The sequence below is a fragment of the Mustela lutreola genome, chromosome 2 (assembly GCF_030435805.1).
Source record: "Mustela lutreola isolate mMusLut2 chromosome 2, mMusLut2.pri, whole genome shotgun sequence".
In the NCBI taxonomy this organism is placed as follows: Eukaryota; Metazoa; Chordata; class Mammalia; order Carnivora; family Mustelidae; genus Mustela; species Mustela lutreola.
This window is the reverse complement of record NC_081291.1, coordinates 40,555,886-40,576,459: the sequence shown is the minus strand read 5'-3', so window position 1 is coordinate 40,576,459 and position 20,574 is coordinate 40,555,886. Positions and strand designations below refer to the sequence as shown.

Genomic DNA, 20,574 nt, shown 5'->3' with positions numbered 1-20,574 from the left:
TTTCTGTCTGTCAAATAAATAAATAAAATCTTAAAAAAAAAAAAGGCTGCATTGTTTGAATTGTTTTACATAGATATCCTACTTTTATAATAAAAAATACATTTTAGGGATGCCTGGGTGGCTCACTTGGTTAAGCGGCTGCCTTCGGCTCAGATCATGATGCCAGTGTCCTGGGATCAAGTTCCACATCGAGCTCCTTGCTTGGCAGGGAGCCTGCTTCTCCCTGCCTGCCATTTTCTCTGCCTGTGCTTGCTCGCTCTCCCTCTCTCTCTCTGGTAAATAAATAAAATCTTAAAAAAAAAAAAAATACATTTTAAATACCCAGCTACATTTCTTAACATAAGAAATTCAGTAATTTTTAAAATTAGCACATTTAGAAAACATCCCATTAACATGATTCTATAACTTAAAAGTTTTGTACCGTTCAACTATAAATTTTTAAAAAGTAAAACCTCTAAGAATCACTAAAAACAATATGATTTTATCCATAAATCCTTATAACGATATGAACTTTTAAAGACTACCAACTAAATATAAAAGCAATATAGTTATAGTTCTTAAAACTTGAGAAGAGGAGAATCCTAAATAGACTCTGTGCTGATTACTGAACTGGAAGCACAGCTCCTGATGCAGGGCTCCACCTCAGGACCCCTGAGATCATGACCTGAGATGACATGCAACCAAATGAACATCCAGGCACCCCAAACTTTAATTTTAATGAAATTTGTGATTATGTCAAAATTTTGAGTATTTGGAATTTATATATACACACACACAAAGCAGAAAAAAATCATAAAAGGAGAAATTTAAAGCAACTTCAATTCTATTCTCATATAATCTAACCAAGTTCTATAGCACTTCATACATTATAAAGGCTATTATCTCTTGAAACTAAAGCTCTCCTCTCCCTACTCAAAATATAAAATCAGAAATCTATGACAAAAATTCTTATTATTGGTTTACCCCTTCTATAGCTGACTAGTCTTAGGCTCACAGCATATGCTAATTTAAGGGTGAACTGAAAAAAATTACTCTCTAAAGGAACTAAACTTAAAAAGTTTCCCTCCACCCTAATTTTAAAAATGAAGATAATATATTTGATACAGATGAATGTTGATAAAAGCAGTAAGCAAAATATCATATGAAATATAATACTATAAAGCTAAAATAATAAATACGATAAGCAACTATGGTTTGTTTGCTCGCCAGTACATTCCCAGCAATTAGGACAGTATGTGGCACAGCATATATGCTCAATAATGTCTGCTGATTTAAGTTAACATCTCAGGAAATGGGAAGGAATGAAGGAACATAAACAAACATAGCATTATCAAAAATTACACAAAAACTAAGTGGTGAGAAGAAAACAAAAGGAACTTGAACGTTCAGGAAATTTCACACCAGCGTATCTTATACAGAATTATCATATGAATTATCATGTAGTATGCTCAATACATCCCAGCCTTTTTCTTTCCCATTTTCCTTTAACCAGGTACACCTAAAATATTTAATTAACAAAACTCAACGAAATTTAAAAATTTCAAGAATATATCTGCATACCTGAATCCATACCTGAATCTAATAAGTAGATATAAAGATGTACTAATTGCACAAATCAGTTGCAAATGTGATGGACCAAATGTGCCCTCCCAAAATTCTTATGGTATTTGGAGATGATATCTTTGGGAGGCAATTAGGTATAGATGAGCCCATGGGGTAAGGCCCTTATGATGGAATTAATGTCCTTACTAGGAGACACCAGAGACAGAGGTTGCTTGCTCTTTCTCTATTTCGTCTCTCCCATACCCCTAGCCCCCTTTCCTCTTGTCATGTGAGGATAGATCAAGAAGGTGGCCTTCTGCAAAGGAGGAAGGAGTCCTCACCAAAGCCCAAATATGCTGGCACCCTGATTTCAGACATCCAGCCTCCGTAACTGTGAGAAAATCATTTGTTGCTGAAGCCATCCAATCTCTGGTATTTTGTTACTGCAACCTAAGCTAAGACAGCAAGTTAACTATTGAAGAAACAGTGACATACACTACAAAAGGATATAAAGATCAAAAACCAAATTATGACTCCTAAGGAGCCTAGTTTAGTAGAGAAATAATGGTTGTAATAAACACCCATAACATAGAGCAGAAAACAATAAATGGAAAATTTATGAAGGCAAAGTTACTATATTGTTTGAAAATCTGGGAAGGCAGTTACCTTTGTCTAAATAGATTCTAGACATATGGAAACCATCCTTCCCTCTCTCTCTCACATACACAGTCTCTGAATTTGGCTACAGTAGTTTCTATTATTTTCTAAAGTTAGAAAGAATACTTCTTTAACAGATGAAGACAGGTGTGATTTTGCTTTTTCTTCCACTTACATATTTAATCCAGCTCCTACTTTGTCACAGTCTCAGCAAGGCAATTTCAGCCCCCTCAACACTTGGGAAACCACAAATAGAAACAGATTAGTAAGCAAACAGCTGCAATAAAAAAAACGTGATCAGTGCATATCAGAAATATGGTGGTTTCTATTAAGAAAGGGGGATCTGAGAAAGTTTTCAGCAGATTACTATGTATTTGAATAGAGCTATCTGAACAATCTTAAAAGACAAGTGAAGGTTATGCCATGAAGAAGAAGAACAGAGGCAATCAACAGGAAGATGCTATTAGAATTTAATACTAGCAGAATACAGCACTGCACATTCAGTGAAATGCAAATAATTTGGTCAAGTTACAAATGGTGGCAAAAGATTGGAAAGTTAAGAAGAGCCCAAATCAAGAAAGAACTTTAATGAGTAAGACAATATTTGCCTCACTGGAAGAAAAGTAGTATAAGAAGGAATGATATTAACTAATAATGTTAACAAGGGAGACTTTAAAGGGAACAAAGCAGAGTGACCATACATCCTAGTTAGAACAGTCCTGGTCTACATCTGTTCACCTGGTGTTCCACCCAGTTTACCACTTGTACCGTATTTAATGAAGTGTTACTAGTAATTGCAGTAAAATATGCAGGTTTGGTAGGCCTCTCCACTTTGTACTTCCAACTTCTGCCATGATCCTGTCAGCTTGTTTATGAAATGCATGGATAATGAAGAGAGTCCTCACTTTAATGTAGAGTTAAATCTGAAAGATGACAGGAATAACTAATTTATCTTTCTTTCACCCTTTCCAGACTTACTGTATCTAATCCTTCCCTTTCAAGGGTTAATATGCAGGGGACTTCTCCAGAGGTTAGGGCAATTAGCATCTTTGGATGTGGAAGAAGTGGTCAACATTTCTACCACTAATGTCCCACTAATGTATCAGCCAAATTAGGGCCTATGATTTTGTCCCTGAAAACAGAGCTGCCAAGCTATCAATGAGCAGAAGTAAGGGAAATTATAAGTTAGGTACATGCAAAGTAGCTAATATTAACACACAAAGCTAGTACTTTTTCACTAAAATGAAGAATTAAAGCTTCTCTCTTCCCAATGTATATTAAGACTCATCCCATGAAGCTAGCTAATGAATACATTTGTGAATAATAATTTTATCATTATTCCTAACACAGAGCTCTTAAAAGCCTTGTAAAACAGGGGTGCTAGGACAAACTTCTGCTCTATTATAGAGTCTGGGGCCCCAGTTCCTGACAGAGCACTCTTAAAATCTTTGGAATTTCCTGAGTGATAGAAACAGCTTCTGTTCTAATGAAGCAACTCTAATGAGGCGATTGATGGACTCCTGCATGGGGGCTAGTATCACAAAGACCAAGTGAGGATTAGTAGTTTGGAACTTTCAGCACTGCCTTCCCTCTTCTCCAGAGAGGAGAGGGGCTAGAATTGGAGCGAATAATTAATCATGCCTACATGATGAAGCCTCCACAGAAATCTATAAACTAGATTCAGAGAGCTTCCAGAATCAAGAACAAGAACGCATTCACATGCTGGGAGGGTGGTGCACCCCAAACTTCACATGGACGAAAGCTTCTATGCTCAGGATCCTGCCAGGCTTCATCCTATGTTATCTCTTCATCTGGCTCTTCATTTGTATCCTTCAATATCCAGTGTAATAAACCAGTAATCTAGTTAAGTAAACAGTTTCCTTGAGTGCTGGGAGCCACTCTAGCAAATTAATGGAACCCAAGGACAAAGTCATGGAAACCTCTGATTTTTCAGCCTGCTGATCCAAACCACAGGTTAACAACCCAGATGTGTGACTAGCATTAGGGTAGAAGAGAGACAGTCTTTTAAGATTAAGCCCTTAATTTATGAGATCTGACATTAACCCCAGGTAGATAGTGTCAGAAGTGAACTGAACTGGAGGACATCCAGCTGGTGTCACAGAATTTCCTAAAAGCCCACACATGTAGTGTCAGAAGTGCTCTGAGAGTAAGAGTAAAGGAGAGATAGAATTTTCCAGACATATTTGACTAGGTAAGAGGCAAACATCTGCGACTTTCACCTTCACTGAAAATCAAAAATAACACTTATAATTAAGACTATGAATCTTTGACAAGTAATATTTATTTCTCAAAATTAAACTTTACTAAGTTTCTCAAATAGAATTCCAAAAGGTAAAACCAGAGACATGGTTAAAGATTTTGATCATACCCATCGGTTTTTATTTCACAGGTGAAAGAACAAACTATGAGACACATTTTAAAGCTTGATGTATGCTTTTTCCTATTAAGTAGAATCTTTCAATCTTGGCACCACTGACATTTTGGGTCTGGTAATACTCTGTGGGTGGGAGCTATCCTGTGCAATGCACAGCATCCCTGGACACTACCCATTTTCAGTAGCACCCCCCACTAGTACCAACTGCAACGGTCTGTCATTTTTATCCCTGACTGAGAACCACTGCCGTAAATTTTCGAAAAGGAAAGTGAAGACAAGTATTACAGAATTAAATGAAAACTTGCAGAAAAAGCCCACATCTCAAAAACCTTCAATTAGTTTTACTGTTAATTACTGCAAAGTCCTGCGAGTTTACATAAATACCATAGGTAAGATTAAATATTTTACTTACATTTAAATACAAGACTATATAGATTCAAAACTAATTCTTTTCAAAACTAATTTTAAAAAGAACAATCTGAAGGTAAGTCCATTTTTGTAGGTGGTATTTTTATTCTTCCTGCTTGAGTATCAGAACTCTAGGACATTTCTGCAACCTCAGAGTGCTCTCAGTATTCAGTCTACCGAAGAACAAAATGTAGTTTTTTCCCTGAAAATAACTGGTTTGTTTTGGCCTATTTACAAAGAAATGCCAGAGCTAGATTGCGAAGAAAAAATTTACAAGAACAAAATTTCAAATACGTCATAAAAATTAAAGACACAGCTCATACTTTGTTACCTGGGGTCTCTTTTACTGATAAATATGACTACTTATCTATGGATTGTGACTAAAAAGACAGATACATGCCAGAAATAACAATCCAATCCAATCATTACAAAAACTATTCTTGCTATATAGTCATGACCATCTTTTTTAAACAACTTGCTGTTTGAGACTGTCTTAAACACAAATTATTCCATTATTCCTAACACAAAGAAGTGTAATTATTCAGAAGTAACTTCATCGGGCTCATTTGTTACTTTTATCAAAAAAAATTTAGCAGAAGCCCTGAAAAACAAATCATAACTTCATAAATGAGGAAGACAGAAACTATAATTGGAAATAAACAAATGGAAAGATGTAGGCACAAAATAAAAGAAAGCAAATTAAAACGAGATACCATTTTTCATCTATCAGATTTTCAGATTTAAAAGCCTAATAAAAGGGGCACCTGGGTGGCTCAGTGGGTTAAGCCGCTGCCTTGGGCTCAGGTCATGATCTCAGGGTCCTGGGATCAAGTCCCGCATCGTGCTCTCTGCTCAGCAGGGAGCCTGCTTCCTCCTCTCTCTCTCTCTCTGCCTGCCTCTCTGCCTACTTGTGATCTCTCTCTGTCAAATAAATAAATAAAATCTAAAAAAAAAAAAAAAAAGCCTAATAATGCTCGGCGCTAACAGTGGTAGAAAAATAACTTCCCTACAGTGCTTGTATAAGCGTACACTGAAAAACTTTTTGGAAGGCCAGCTGGCAATACCTGACAAAATAATAATGCCCATAAACATCAACCTATAGATTCCATTCTTGCATCTGTGTCAATGTAAATATGCTCACTTAGGCACTTTCTGAATTGTTTTATAACTGTAAACAATCTAAAGAACCATCAAAGGAGGACAGGTTAAATAACTTACAGTATGTCCCAAAATATGGAATACTATGCAACCCATAAAAACAATGAGGCAAACTTCTGTTTCGGTAAGATATCCAAATATAGGAGGTAGCAAAAGGGAAACTGCCCAAGTTTGATATTAAGTGTTTTTTAGAAAGAATTAACATATACACATTTACACATACACAGAAAGATTTTGTTACTATGTAAGAAAAAGATTAAACGTATAGTTTGATTTTTTGTTGTTAGTACTAATATAATAAAAAAAACTTTAATGAGACAAGCTTATCTAAGCAGTACTGATTCCCATAATCTTTGTACATGAGTTTTTTCACAGTTTGGGCACAAGAATTACTTAATCCATGTGATCCATTAAACTCACCATATTTCTCCTTAACCAAAATGGCAATGTAAACAGAAAATGTATGTACTGTAGTCTCCATATTCGAGATTCTTAAAATATTTAAGACTGAAAGTTTTAAGACAAATATTAAAATTTGCCACCTGTCCACGCACCTAAAATTTTGTCAAAAAATAATTTTTAAAGTGACCACATCGGCGCCTGGGTGGTTCAGTGGGTTAAACCTCTGCCTTCAGCTCAGGTCATGATCTCAGAGTCCTGAGATCGAGCCCAGCATCAGGCTCTCTGCTCAGAAGGGAGCCTGCTTTCCTTTCTCCCTTTCTCCCTCTCTCTCTGCCTGCCTCTCTGCCTACCTGTGATCTCTGTCAAATAAATAAATAAATAAAATCTTTTTTTTTTTTTTTTTTTTAAATTAAAAGACCACATCCTAACTGTGCATTGATTTCGGTCATATCCTACAGCAACTAAGATAGCAAAATCAAATATCACAGATAATATTTACAAGAAAACTGGCTAAAGTGACAAGTATCCCTATGAACCTTCTAAAATAAACAGGCAAGCCTAGAGAGCTATCAATATCTACAGAGGAGGAAGACAAAGACTACTTCCCTTACAATAATAGCTCCTGAATAGGAAAACCCTGAATTCACTAACAGCACTTCCTGAGGAAAAAAGAAAACTAGGCCACATTCTACCCACATTCAAGATTACTTGTTGCAGAAATACTCTGCTGTGCAAAGTCCCTAAAAAAGGTGGACCTGTCTCCAGATAAATAACTACCTTGAGACAAAATAGCCATAATCTCAAAAACCACCCTGCAGTCACCACGGACAATATTCCTAAAATAAGACCAGAATAAAACAATCTTGAAAAATGTCAAATTCACTTTAGTACAAACAATTCTGAACAGAAATATTTCATCAGTCAACAACAAGCTATCTCACCCTCCCTCTCAGATATACAATAATGCAAAAATTACAAATGTACTCACAATAGCTTATACCTCTCAAATACCAAATTCTTCTATAGCATATTTTTCTCTAGTTTCATTACCTGGAAATAGAAATCTTACCACCTACCTCCCAATATTGAGAGGTTAAGATTTTTGGTTGATTAAGAGTAACAAATCCAAAATACATATATTTAAAAGAAAGTTAGACTCGTATTTCCAATTAAAATATACATCAGTCTTATCACCTATACACTTTATTTTTACATGTCCGAAAAATTACAATTATTAAAATTTTCAGCCTTTGAGGTTACTGGAAAATAGTCTAAATCACAAATGTTAAAAGTATAGCAAGTAACTTACCTTACTGACTCTTCCAGTAAAGTATCTTCTGACACATTTTTTTCTTAAATCACAAATTACCACACCCAACCTCCCTATATTTGCCACAATCCCCAGGAAACTAAGACATGTCAGTGCTTAGAAGGTCCTATCATGGTATGCCACAAGGAAAGAAAAGCTGGACAGGTACATCAGTCAGGATTAGATAAGAAGCAAGAACATCACAGAAATAACTATTAACAGATTCCTGTTAAAAGCATAATTTCAAATTCTCAAGGTTTTAAAAGAATTCTCAGAGTGCTTCAGTAGAGAGGAAATATGTAGGGTGCCTGGGCGGCTCAGATGGTTAAGCGTCTGCCTTAGGCTCAGGTCATGATCCCAGGGTCCTGGTTGGAGTCCTGCACTGGGCTCCCTGCTCAGCAAGGAGCCTGCTTCTCCCTCTGCTTCTCTGTTTCTCACGAATAAATAAATAAAATATTTAAAAAAAAAAAAAAGAAAGATTTGAGAAGACAACATGGGACAAGGAGTATAAAAGTACAGGCTACGAGAGGACCTAAAGGCAGAATGCCTGAGTTTAAATTCCAATTCTTGCACTCACCAGATGCACTACCTTAAAACTTTTTAAGATATGTAAGTCTCGGGGCACCTGGGTGGCTCAGTGGGTTAAAGCCTCTGCCTTCAGCTCAGGTCATGATCTCAGGGTTCTGGGATCGAGCCCCGAATCGGGCTCTCTGCTCAGCAGGGAGCCTGCTTCGCCCTCTCTCTCTGCCTGCCTCTCTGCCTACCTGTAATCTCTGTCTGTCAAATAAATAAATAAAATCTTTAAAAAAAGAAAAAAAATTTAAAAAAAGATATGTAAGTCTCAGTATGTGTTTTTAAAAAGCAAAGGTACCTACTTCAGAAAGCAGTTGTAAAGATCAAATCAAGATACACATATGAAACGTCTGTGTCTGGCACAAAATGTTTACTAAAAGTTTGCCTTTTAGGAAGAAAAACCACTTTAACCTAAAACACAAGTCCTATGTGAAAACTCTAGTCCCTTAAAGATAAATCTCCATTTCAGGTTCACAAGCTTAAAATCAATCTAAGACTCCACAAAGGAGTTTATTGAGAAGCACCACACACAAAAAGAAGTAACATTTGGAGAATAAAATTTTAAAAGGGTCAAAAATACTCAAGATACCCAGAAACTGCAAGGAGCCTAGACAAATCACAGGGAGACAGGAAAAGAAAGTACCATGTACTGTATGTCTGAAGAAGTCTAAGTCAGATCTAGTTATAGCAAAGAAGGAAAATATAATAGCTAAAGCAAAGTTTTAGAAAGCAAAATGAGTAACTAGCTCAGTCTCAAGTATAAAAAAGTTTGATGAGATTTAGGGAAGTCTTGGGCCTGAACAGAGATCACTGTAACTGGTCAATGTTTTTGTTCTTAGGACTTCATTTCAGTAAGCTGCAAACCTTTTAAGTATCAAAATTGGTATTAAATTTATTTTTAGTACTGCTAATTTTTATTTTCATATCAATCTAAAAACAAAATAAGGAATCTAAGATTTTACTGAATACCTGCTATTTCAAAAAAATCCGTGAAGTTAAGTGTTTTCACATTTCCAGCGCAGACCTGAAGAAAAGGCAGCTTAGGTAACTAACCTATTCCATCATGGTCATTCACATAGATTATAAGGAAACTAAAATTTTCACCAAGATTGTTTTCTAAGCTAGGGTCAAGCAGATTATAAGCACAGAGTCAAGAGAGATACCCTGACAAATTCACCTCCAAGAGCAGCTTCACTGTACCACAGAGCCTGTCAATAAAGCTTTTCTTCGCCCCCCTCCCCAAAGACACACTGGTAAGTGGTAACAAAAAAGCCCTACTACACTGTCACATCTATGGCACATTTTGAAAAAGAACTGGGGGCAGTAATTGCCATAATTTTACATCATTACTAATTTGACACGTAACTATTTTTCACTGTATAGTCAGTGGTGTAATCTCTCAATAATACTCAGTGTATCTGGTAGGAATGGACTTTGAGCTTGGGTTACAGAAGTACCTATTACACAAGGTAGATTCCACACAAGCAGTGCCAAACCCAGGCAGCCTGATAATATAAACAGGACTGCTGTGGGTGAAACCAGAGAAAGCAAAGAAAAGCAACTAAACACATCTAAAAGCCTAGCAGATATGAAGATCTAAAATATATTTCTCAGATTCACTGGGTATTTTTAAAGTAAAATGTTTTCACAAACATATGTATTAAATGAAGTAACAGCCAACATTCTCCTCTTCAACTGTCTCTACTGCTTTAGTCACTGAATACATTTAAGGGTTTTGTGTTTTGTTTTGTTTGCTATTGATACTGAAACTTGACTTTGGTACAGAAAGATACAGGCAGAAGGATGCAGGCAGACACACACACTTTTCACTCACAAACTCCGGTATCATTAAAGTAAAAGACCTTACAGTCCACAAAACAGAGGGAAAGCACAGTAAATTGTGGATCATAAAATCCTTAACTTCTTACTAGTAAGATGTTTTGAAGCACCATGGAGTTTCTGACAGACTTCCAGTAATATGAACTGATGCATTCATCAACTGGCAGGCACAAAGAGGACCTCTGGATTTAGATATACACAGGTGTGTATACAGGTGACACTAAGAATGGCATTCTGTGAACCTCTTTGTGGCTCTGATGAATTAAAGTGGTTAACCATGACTGGTCTTTCTCATCCAGGTATACACAACTGATTCTCCTTTTTTTTTTTAAATCTTTTTTGGTCTCCAAACCATTCACCCCTGCAATATACTCCCAACAGTGAACATCTTTCACCATCAGCAGACATTTTTAACATCAACCACAATCACTAAGCCCCATGCTTCACTCTTAATCACTATTGCTGCCAATACCACCCCCAAAGTAACTGCCACAACACAGACTCCTATATGGTTTTCAAGCTGGGAGGAAACTTGGAGATCATCGATTACAACCCCTTCATTTAGTATCTTAGCCAACTGTGGCCCACAGTAATTTAAGTGATTTAAATAATGGGAAATAAAATAGTTAGTTATAGCAGCTTCCACTTAGGGGTGGGAATGAGAGTGGGTTGTCAATTTGTGCCAGTCACTGTATTAAGCACTTCAGATGTACAATGAGAAAATTAAAGCACAGAGAATTCAGCCTTGATCACAGAGTAAGTAGTAGAGGTAGGAATTCAAACCCAGGTCTTGTGTTGACTCAAACCAGAGCTCTTTCCCTAAGATACAGTATTATCTCAGGCTTGTCTCTTAAACCAAACTCACTGTTTATGCCCAACATATAGACAATTCTAATTTTTACTCCAAATTTTAGTATTTATAGGTACATCCTTCTATTTATTTAAGTCCTCACAAGAGCTGAGGCAACTATATGGTAAAAACCCCATTTTTCAAGTGAGCGAACAGGCTCACAAGTAACGTGCCCAAATTCACGGAGAGAAGTTGCCAACCTAATTTCAGAATTCAAGCCATGCTCCTTCCAAGAATATTACCACATGCTAACTCTCATGAAATTATGAGACTAACCAACTACTAGTAAAACAGGGACTGAACATGGAAAATATGAGCTCACCTGCACACCAAAGAGACTGAAAATTTTAAGTTAACTCTACACAGAAAACAAGGTTCCAAAGCATCAACAGATTTTCTGCAGTATGCATGACACATCAGGTTTATAGCACGATATGATGAAACAAATGATTAAAATTTTCATGTTTATACCTTAATCACTGCAGTTACTGGAACACATGAAACAAAATTTGGCGCACCCACTTAACTAATATTTAATGAAAATCTGTGCTTTGTCTGTGTACCACTGTGATGGTGGTACATGACAGGGGACACAAGGAAAATTCATAGTAAGTACATTATTTTAGTATTTATAGATTTAGAGTATAAGTACTGACTTAGAAAGATGTAACCAATGCAACAAACCAGTGGTTTCAGATCTTTCTCACAATGGGAAAAAAATTAACATAGTGACTACATTTCTGTGGAGGGATAAAATGAAGGCTTAACTTCTACAATATTTTTCTATTTTGAAAAAATCTGGAAAAAAGTAAGCCAAACTAGAAAATAGTATTAAATATTTACATAGATGTTACAAGGATGTGGCAAATATAATGGAGGCAGTATAGGAGGCTGACTTTTTAAAAAAATATTTTGGGGGGATTTAGAGAAAGAGTGAGCACACATGAGCAGGAGGGGAAGAGAGGGAGAGAATCCCAAGCACAGCCCTAACTCAGATCATGCCCTGAGCAGAAATCAAGAATCCACTGCTCAAATGAGTGCCAGTGGGCCACCCAGGTGCCCCGGGAGACTGACATTTTAGAAACAATGTTCAGTATATACTACTGTTCAGTAAATACTAAGCTGACAAACAAAATTCCCTAAAGAAATCCAGAGAAGAAAGATCTAACAGCCTCATCACTTAAGGAGATTTTTATTTACTTATAATAAGGAGGTCTCAGCTGTTGTTAACTACTTTTAGATAACCTTTTATTTTCTTACTATTATGTCAAAATTGCTCAACACAAAGAATTTCCAATTGCAGGGGGCGAGGTAGGGGGGTGGGGACAATCCAGACTCAATATAAGCACTGTCAACACAGTAACTACTATTTATTGAGCATTTACTGTTTCACTAAGTGACATGATTAAGTTTTCCATGTATTAAGTACTTACACTATGAAATACTATTATTTCTACTTCATAGATGAGGAAAGTAACAAGTTTTCATAAGAAGTATAATAACGAGAGGGTGACAATGGTACTTTAGTTTTCTATCCCTCCAAAACCCCATATATCAGACATAACTAGACAGCAAAGCCAAAAACCAACAAACAATAACATTTACAATTAAACTACCTGAAAAAAAACAACACAACACAAAACTAGCTAAGAACGTAGTGAACCTCACAAACCCCAAAGAATAAAGGGTTAAGAAAAAGTGACAGTTACGTGACCCGTACCTTATCAGGTTCTGAACAAAAGAAAGTAGAGAGAGGTCATGGTGCACCTGAAAGGCCTAGGAAAAGGAGAACCACAAAACTGTCAACAAGCAATCACTAGAAATCATGATCGGGCAATTTGAGCATGGCAGCTGGAACTGAATGGGCTATGCCCACTCCACTAGTGATAAACAAAAGGGACCCACAGTGAAGGAACAGCAGTCTTGCTCCAATGTGATCCTGAAAGTGACCTACCAGAGATGACACCAAGATGTGGAGAAGAGGACAATAAAGATGAAGGAAACACAGGGTCCAAATAAGAGTAGGAGCGGAAAACAGAACCTGGAAATTTCAGAGAGCAAACTCCATGTTCTTAAATACTTATAAAAGCAATAAGAAAACTCTGTGAAGTCAGGAAAGCTATTCTGAACCAAATTTCCTCCTCAAAGGTCAGGAAAACTAATTTCATGTAAAAATGTACAACAGAAAAGTATCAAGCCCAAACCCAGTACAAAGTAATTGTAAGAAAAAAAGAGTAAGGAGAACAAACATCCCTACAGAAAATGAAAGGAACCTAGAAAGATTTGTCCAAAAACAGATCAAAACTGTATGATACAATTTCAAAATAAGCTAAAGACACAGAGAAAAATGATACAAGTCAGAATTAGAGAAACTCAGAAAATGAGTTTTATAATAGCTTTCAGCAAATGATTAGACATTTTTTAAATTACTTAAGGAAACAGACGTTTAAGCTAGTACATGAGAATGAAAGAATATAACAGATATCACAGTAAGAGTTCTTTAAAGGAAAAAATTTTTTTAAAAACCAAAACAGAATTTAAAATTTCACCTTAAAGACACTTATCAAGAGAATGAAAAGAAAAGCCACAAAAGTTGTACCAGTACTTATGAATCTTATGTCAGATAAAGGTCTTCTATCTGTAACATATACAGAACTCTCAAAAACCAGTAAGAAAACAACTCAATTTTTAAATGGGCAAAGACCTGAAGAACCAGTTTACCAAGAAGATACAAGAATAGCAAATAAACACATGAAAAGATACTGAATATGATTAGTCATTAGGGAAATACAAATTAAAACCACTCTGCAATATGTACCTTAACAAAATGACTACAAAAAAAAAAAAAAAAAAGAAGGGCCATATAAATGTTGAAAAGGACGTGGAAAACCTTAACTCAACTCCCACTAATACTGGTGGGAAAGCAAACTGGTGCAGTCACTCTAGAAAACAGTCTGGCAGTTTCTCAAGAAGTTAAACATTCACCTACCGTATGACTCAGCCAATTAACTCCTAGGTTTTTTTATCCAAGAAAAAAAAAATGCCTATATCCCTACAAAGATCTGTACACAAATATTTGTAACAGCTTTTCTGATAATAAAAAAACTGAAAATAATTCGTATGTCCATCAACTAGTGAATGTATAAAAAACCCGTAAGATATCCATATAATGAATACCACTCAGAATCAAAAAGGAATGAACTGCTGAAAACCAAATATGGACCTCGATTATGCTGAGTAAAAGAAGCCAAAGACTACAAACTGTATGATTCAATTTATATAAAATTCTAGAACAAGTAAACTAAAGTGACGAAAAGTGGATCTTTAGTTGCCTAAGAGGAGCACACCCAGGGAAGGAAGACTACAAAAGGGCAAGAAGAAACTTCTGGGAATAATGAATGGGTATGTTCAGAATCTTCAGTGTGGTCCAACTTTGAGGACAGATGTCAAAATTTAGCAAACTATGTATTCTCAATAAACGAAGCTTACCTCACCAAAGCTTGATTTTTGTCCTTTTTTTTTTTAAAAAAAAAAAACAAAAAACAGAAATAAGGAAAGGAATTCAGGACAAAATAAAGAATACTGAAGACACGCAAAGATGACTGACATAAGAATACAAGGAGTCCCTGAAAAGGAAAATCAAAGAAAATAATTTTTATTTCCTGAAATTAAAAATAAAGATATGAAAAATTTGAAAATGCATACTGAAAGAGCATACCACATACCTGAGTATACTGACCCAAAATGCCCAACACTAAAACAAAGTCTCAAAAAATTACTGCGCTTAACAGAAAAAAATTCCTTGGGAGTCTAGGCAAAAGGAGTATATGGCTTTTAACGAGGTAAAGAAAATTGAATTATCATCTGATTTTTTTTTTAAAGGTTTTATTTATTTATTTGACAGACAGAGATCACAAGTAGGCAGAGAGGCAGGCAGAGAGAGAGGGGAGGAAGCAGGCTCCCTGCAGAGCAGAGAGCCCCATGCGGGGCTCGATCCCAGGACCCTGGGATCCTGGGATCATGACCTGAGCTGAAGGCAGAGGCTTTAACCCACTGAGCCACCCAGGCGCCCCCATCAGATTATTTTTTTGACAGGTACTCTGAGTTGGGGAAACAATGGAATTAACATATTTAAGCTATTCAAGGACAGAAAATGAGAACCAAAAAATTTTATTTCCAAACTGACCCACAAGAATAAAGGACACTAACTGTTAACAATATATAAAAACTCGGGAAATGTCCCATGAACTCTGCCAAAAGACTCTAGGAGAAAATGAACTTCAGACAACCAAACTAACTAGAGATACAGACCTAAGGACTGGTGGTGAGCACTTGATACAGAGCTACTAAAAAAATAAGAATAAATGATGATTAGGAGAAACTTATGTAATAGCTGTATGTCCAGAGAATATAGATACAACTACTTTTCTTAAATTGGGGCTACAAATTGGGAGAGTATATGAACAATTTTGATGTTCTTACTAACTACACCAATGAAGTTGGTATTATTATTAGACTTTTCCTGTGTCCTTGAGAACCAGAATTGTTAGAGTGGAAGAAGTAAAACTCTGTAGTCCTGATTTTGAACGGGAAGCATCAGAATGAATCATGTAGTACTTTATTAGTTCTGTACACTGAAGAGGCTAGAAACAATGACCAACTCAGTAATAATAAGCATCTCCAGTCTCCAGGTTGTAGTCTTTAAACACTACTTCCCACTAAAAGACACGGCTTCTTGAGAAATGTCTGATTTCAGGTCTGGGTAGGAATGAGCTTAGACCATATGCTAGGGGCGCGTGGGTGGCTCACTGGGTGAAGCCTCTGCCTTCGGCTCAGCTCATGGTCTCAGGGTCCTGAGACTGAGACCCACATCAGGCTCTCCACTTGGCAGGAAGCCTGCTTCCCGGCCTGCTTGTGATCTCTCTTTCTGTGTCAAAAAACAAAAAACAAAACAAAAACAAAAAAACCCCGACCATATTCTAATACCAAAGACTATGAACACTCAAAGACCACTAAGAGCCAAGTCAAAAGGACTCTGGGATCAAATGAAAGAGGCTCCCACAGGCCAAAGAGGGCACAATATGACCATCAAAAAGAGTAACTGCAATTAAAACTTATCAAATGTTTAAATCCACAATTGAAACCCATCAAATATTCAAATTCATTATTGAAACCTACCACATATGTTTCTGTTTATTCAGCACATACTATATACTTGGCACTAAGCTATAAACTGTTACCTTTGGTAAAATGTCCTTTAAGGAAATGTCCCACTTTAGGACAAAGTAAGCTTTTCAACATTAAAAATAATTTTTTCAGGGGCGCCTGGATGGCTCAGACATTAAGCATCTGCCTTCTGCTCAGGTCATGATCCCAGGATCCTGGGACTGAGCCCCGATCAGGCTCCCTGCTCAACAGGAAGCCTGATTCTCCCTCTCCCACTCCCCCTGCTTGTGTTCCCTCTCTCACTGTGTCTCTGTCAAATAAATAAATAAAATCTTTTAAAAAAATAAACAAATAGTTTCTTGAAGTAGCCAAACCCAGCAAAATTTGGAGATTATTTTAGATAAATAATCAGTCTTCATTACAGTTTAGTAAGCCATGACTTGGCATCTTTCCCAACTTCCTACGTTAGATGTTTACAGGTAATTTTTAAAAGACCCTAAACCTAAAGGAAAATTGCTCCAGTATTTTTTAGATTTTCCTACAACTTCCTACTCAGTAAAAACGTATGCTATAATTTTTAAATCTCTCTAAAGCTAAAAATACCTAGTGTCAAATTGGGCTTTTTTAATGGAAAATAAATAGCCTAGGCTGTCACTGATGTTCGTCCATAAACAAAATCCACATATCTCTTCTGTTAATGATTTCTTGCTATAAGATATCAATGAAAATAAAAACTATGGAATTCTTATCTCAAGTCACCCATCCATCCTAAAACCCTGAAGAGATCTGATCTCCTGTTCTTTACATTTTCTTGTTAAAATCTTGTAAGTTAGACAAAGCTTAGTTTAACCATAAAGTGGATGACAGAAAGTGCAAATTTCAGAATCAAAAGGCATGCACTTATCGATTAAAAACAAAAAGATTAAAGCTAAACGTGTAAACACCAGCTGCTTTAATGATAAATTTAAAAATACTTACCAAATTCTATAAAGAATCTAACATCACCATTTTAATACAAAATAATACTAGTGAATGCAAATAAATGTGGGGTGGGAGTAAGTGGATAGCAGAATTGTGTAAGTCTTCTATACAAACAAAATAATTGTCCACAAAAATCAGGTTAAATTTCCCTAGCCACATGGTGATCCAGTCTGACAGGATATTAAGAAGTTTTCTTTCAGAAGTTTTCAACTATTTACAGCCAATGTAGTTTATCAAAAGAGAAGCCAGTTTGTACAGACCTGATAAGAAGAGGTTTTAAGTATTTACCTCCAAATAGTTTGACATAATCTTGTTTATCAAAACTCTGAAAGTAAAAGCTTCCCCTCTTGATATTGTAGAGGGATAAGTTTGAACCAACTGACAATTTGAAAGAAATAGAGGAAATCTAAGAATTTACAATTTAAGAATTTATGATTTAGGGATTAATTTATTTTTGAAAGATAGCAACTAGTCATTTTTAAGCTTATCTACATAAATATCAGTTATGCTGCATCAATTTTTAAAATCAAGATGTTCTAAGAGACTATAATTCAGAGAAAAATGTAATTGTTTTTTCTCCTAAAGAGTTTCACTTTTTAAGTTGAATAAAGAAAAATGTAAGATTCAAAACATCACAGATACAGTCCTGTTAATTTTTAACAAAGCACTATGGAGACTCAGCTTATCTACTAAATAAGAGGGTATTTTTACCTTTCTAAATTTAGGCTCGTTATTAGAAGGCTACACATATTTCAACCACAAGTGCATCTTGTGAGAAATGAATATCTGCTAATAAAGCCCAAGAAAGTATACATCACTTGCTGAAGCTTACACTCACAGTAGGCCTCAAAAAGAATTTTAAAAATAGATAAGGCATAGGGGAGCCAAAAGAAAGCTCATTTAATAACACTGCACCCAAAGAAATCTATCTCCTTCCTACTTCCCACCCCCTACAAAAAGAGTACAAGCAAGTGACCAAATCTACACTCCTTTCTACAAATTAACTCAGTGATGGCAAAAACAACTCCTGCAACACAAACTACACACACAATGAACTGGAATGGTACTTAAGAAAACAGCCCTAACTTCATAGTATAAGTTTCAGATTCACAACATTTGGAAACAAGCCTAATAAAATGCTGAGCATATGTAACAAGTTAGCTATCCTAGAAAGTTTACAGGACAATCAAAACTGTAGCATCTGGAATTTGTCAGATAATCACCCTAAGTCCTCAGGAGAATAAATAGAAGTGACACTTCAAACACTCATATATATAAATATGACAACAAAAGGTTGGACAAAGGACAATATGAGAAAATACCACCAACAAAAAAAATTTGAGACAGAATCAAAGCCACAAAATTCCAGAAATAAGCCTGTTTGTTAGGGCCAAAAAGGGTCATAACAGGATAGGCATTACTAGCACTGCCGACTAGTAAATTCTAAATCTACAAAAGCATAGATACGAAGGAAATTTTAACAAATTTTTAAAACTCATCACAGAGTATGCACAAGGGAAATAAAGCATATGCACTTAGGAAATACTTTAAGTAAGTGGAGCTTGTACAGCTGTAAAAAGATGATTCAGTTCTTCTGAAATACACTCCCCGCCCCCTTCTAAACAATTCTGAATGATACCTACGACCGGAACAACAAATACATGTTTTCAACTCACATTGTCTCTCCAGTCTTGGCTACATGACAAAGAAACTGATCCAGGACAGGACAAACTTCTTTTTTTCCCCTCTTCTCAAAATCTAAATAAGAGAAGAAAGAAAAATTATCAGTATTTTCAAAGTCCATCAACCACTTAGAGTGCACTATAAAAACAAACTTTTCTCCCAGTTCTTTCTCAAATATAAAAAGCACTTTAAAAAAATATATTATCAGGTGCTCAGCCACATATTCATTCACCCCCGACTCTCACAAGTTCTACTTCTAACATCGGTCTCTTCACGTTGTAACAAGAACCCTCCTAAAGGGGGCACTCAACTTCTCCACAAATCATCCTTAATCCAGTGTTTCTCAAAGTGTAGTCCGGGGGAACACCAACACCAGATTTATCTGAGACACCAATTAAAATACGAATCCCAGGCCCCAACCCCCATAAATTGTTTATCTAGATAAAGTTCATAGATCTGCGTCTTAAGAAACCGCAGCTACCTCACGGTGCCGTTTCCACATGATTTTCGATGTCAACGCATAATTGTGAAAACGCTGAAATCACACGCTATTCTAAGTTTGAGAACCACCCGTTCTCAAGCCTGTTGCGTGGAAGGCGACCACCTCAGAATTAGGGCGCGTGAAGGAATGACTTCAGCAGCTCTGTAAAAGACTTCCTGAGACACTTGAAAGTTGTTCTGCCGCCCTCTTCCCCCCACCACCACCACCCCAAACCTTCTACTTTTTCTCTCACCCAGACGCCTGGCGTGCGGGGGCCCGACGGAAAACGGAGCCTACCCGTAGGGGGGCTGCGGGCCCACGACCTCAACCCGGAGGGGTGGGCGAGAGGCTGGGGCCCCTACCAAAGCTTCCCCGGCTCCCCTCCCCCAGCCCAGACGTCGGCGGCCGACACAAAGCCCAGAGCCGGGCGGGAGGGAGCTGCCCACAGGGCTCCCCGCCCCTGGGGAGGTGGGAGGGGGATGGGAGCCGGGGAAGCACCCCCCCCGCTCCAGCCTGGCCCGGCTCCTCAGAGCCCCCTGCCCAGAGAAAGGAGAGGGGGCCGCGGAGGGTGAGGAGGAAGGGAGAGGGGGGCAGCTACCCCCACCTTTCAGCGCCTCCTGCAGCCTCTCGACGTCCATGGCTTCCCGGAGTCCCTCGCTGCCTCGCCTCCCTCCGCGGGTCTCCCGGGGACCGGAACGCCTCCCCCCACCCCCCCGACGCCCTCCCCCTCCCTCGTACACACTCCGGCACGCAGGCGACCGGGGGGGGCACCGAAGGGAGCCGGGGGAAGCGAGCGAGAGAGCGAGACCGAGAGAGCGAGCACCTCCCCGAGCCGCTACCACCAGCCCTCCAACATGGCGCCCGGCACGTCACCGCGCGCACGCTCCCTGCCGCCGTCCTCGCGCCCGCCGCGCGCCCCGACTCGGAGCCCGAGCGCGCGTGCGCGGCGGAGGCGTGCCCCCTGGGCAGCGCCGGAGACCCGGCAAGGGCCCGCCGCCCCGCCTTCCCCCGGGTGGTGGACCCCGGCTTGCCTGCGCTGTACTCCAGGCGGATTGGTCGCGGCCCGGGACTGCAGGCCCTAGTTTTGAGTCTTTGGTATTTGCTAGCTGTGTGATGTTGAGCAATTTACT

General features: G+C 37.8%; 1 protein-coding gene across 1 annotated transcript in view; it reads right to left on the bottom strand.

The window, feature by feature from the left end:
* Nucleotides 1-20,119, bottom strand: part of PPP4R2 (protein phosphatase 4 regulatory subunit 2) — a 52,351-nt gene extending 32,232 nt beyond the window's left edge. Inside the window, exons 1-2 of the mRNA XM_059161513.1 lie at nt 20,049-20,119; nt 18,957-19,038 (exon numbers count right to left, since the gene is read on the bottom strand). Of these exons, the coding sequence (XP_059017496.1) occupies nt 18,957-19,038; nt 20,049-20,082 (116 nt within the window). The 5' untranslated portion in view covers nt 20,083-20,119. The remainder of the gene's footprint in view (nt 1-18,956; nt 19,039-20,048) is intronic.
* Between the last annotated feature and the right edge of the window lie 455 nt (nt 20,120-20,574).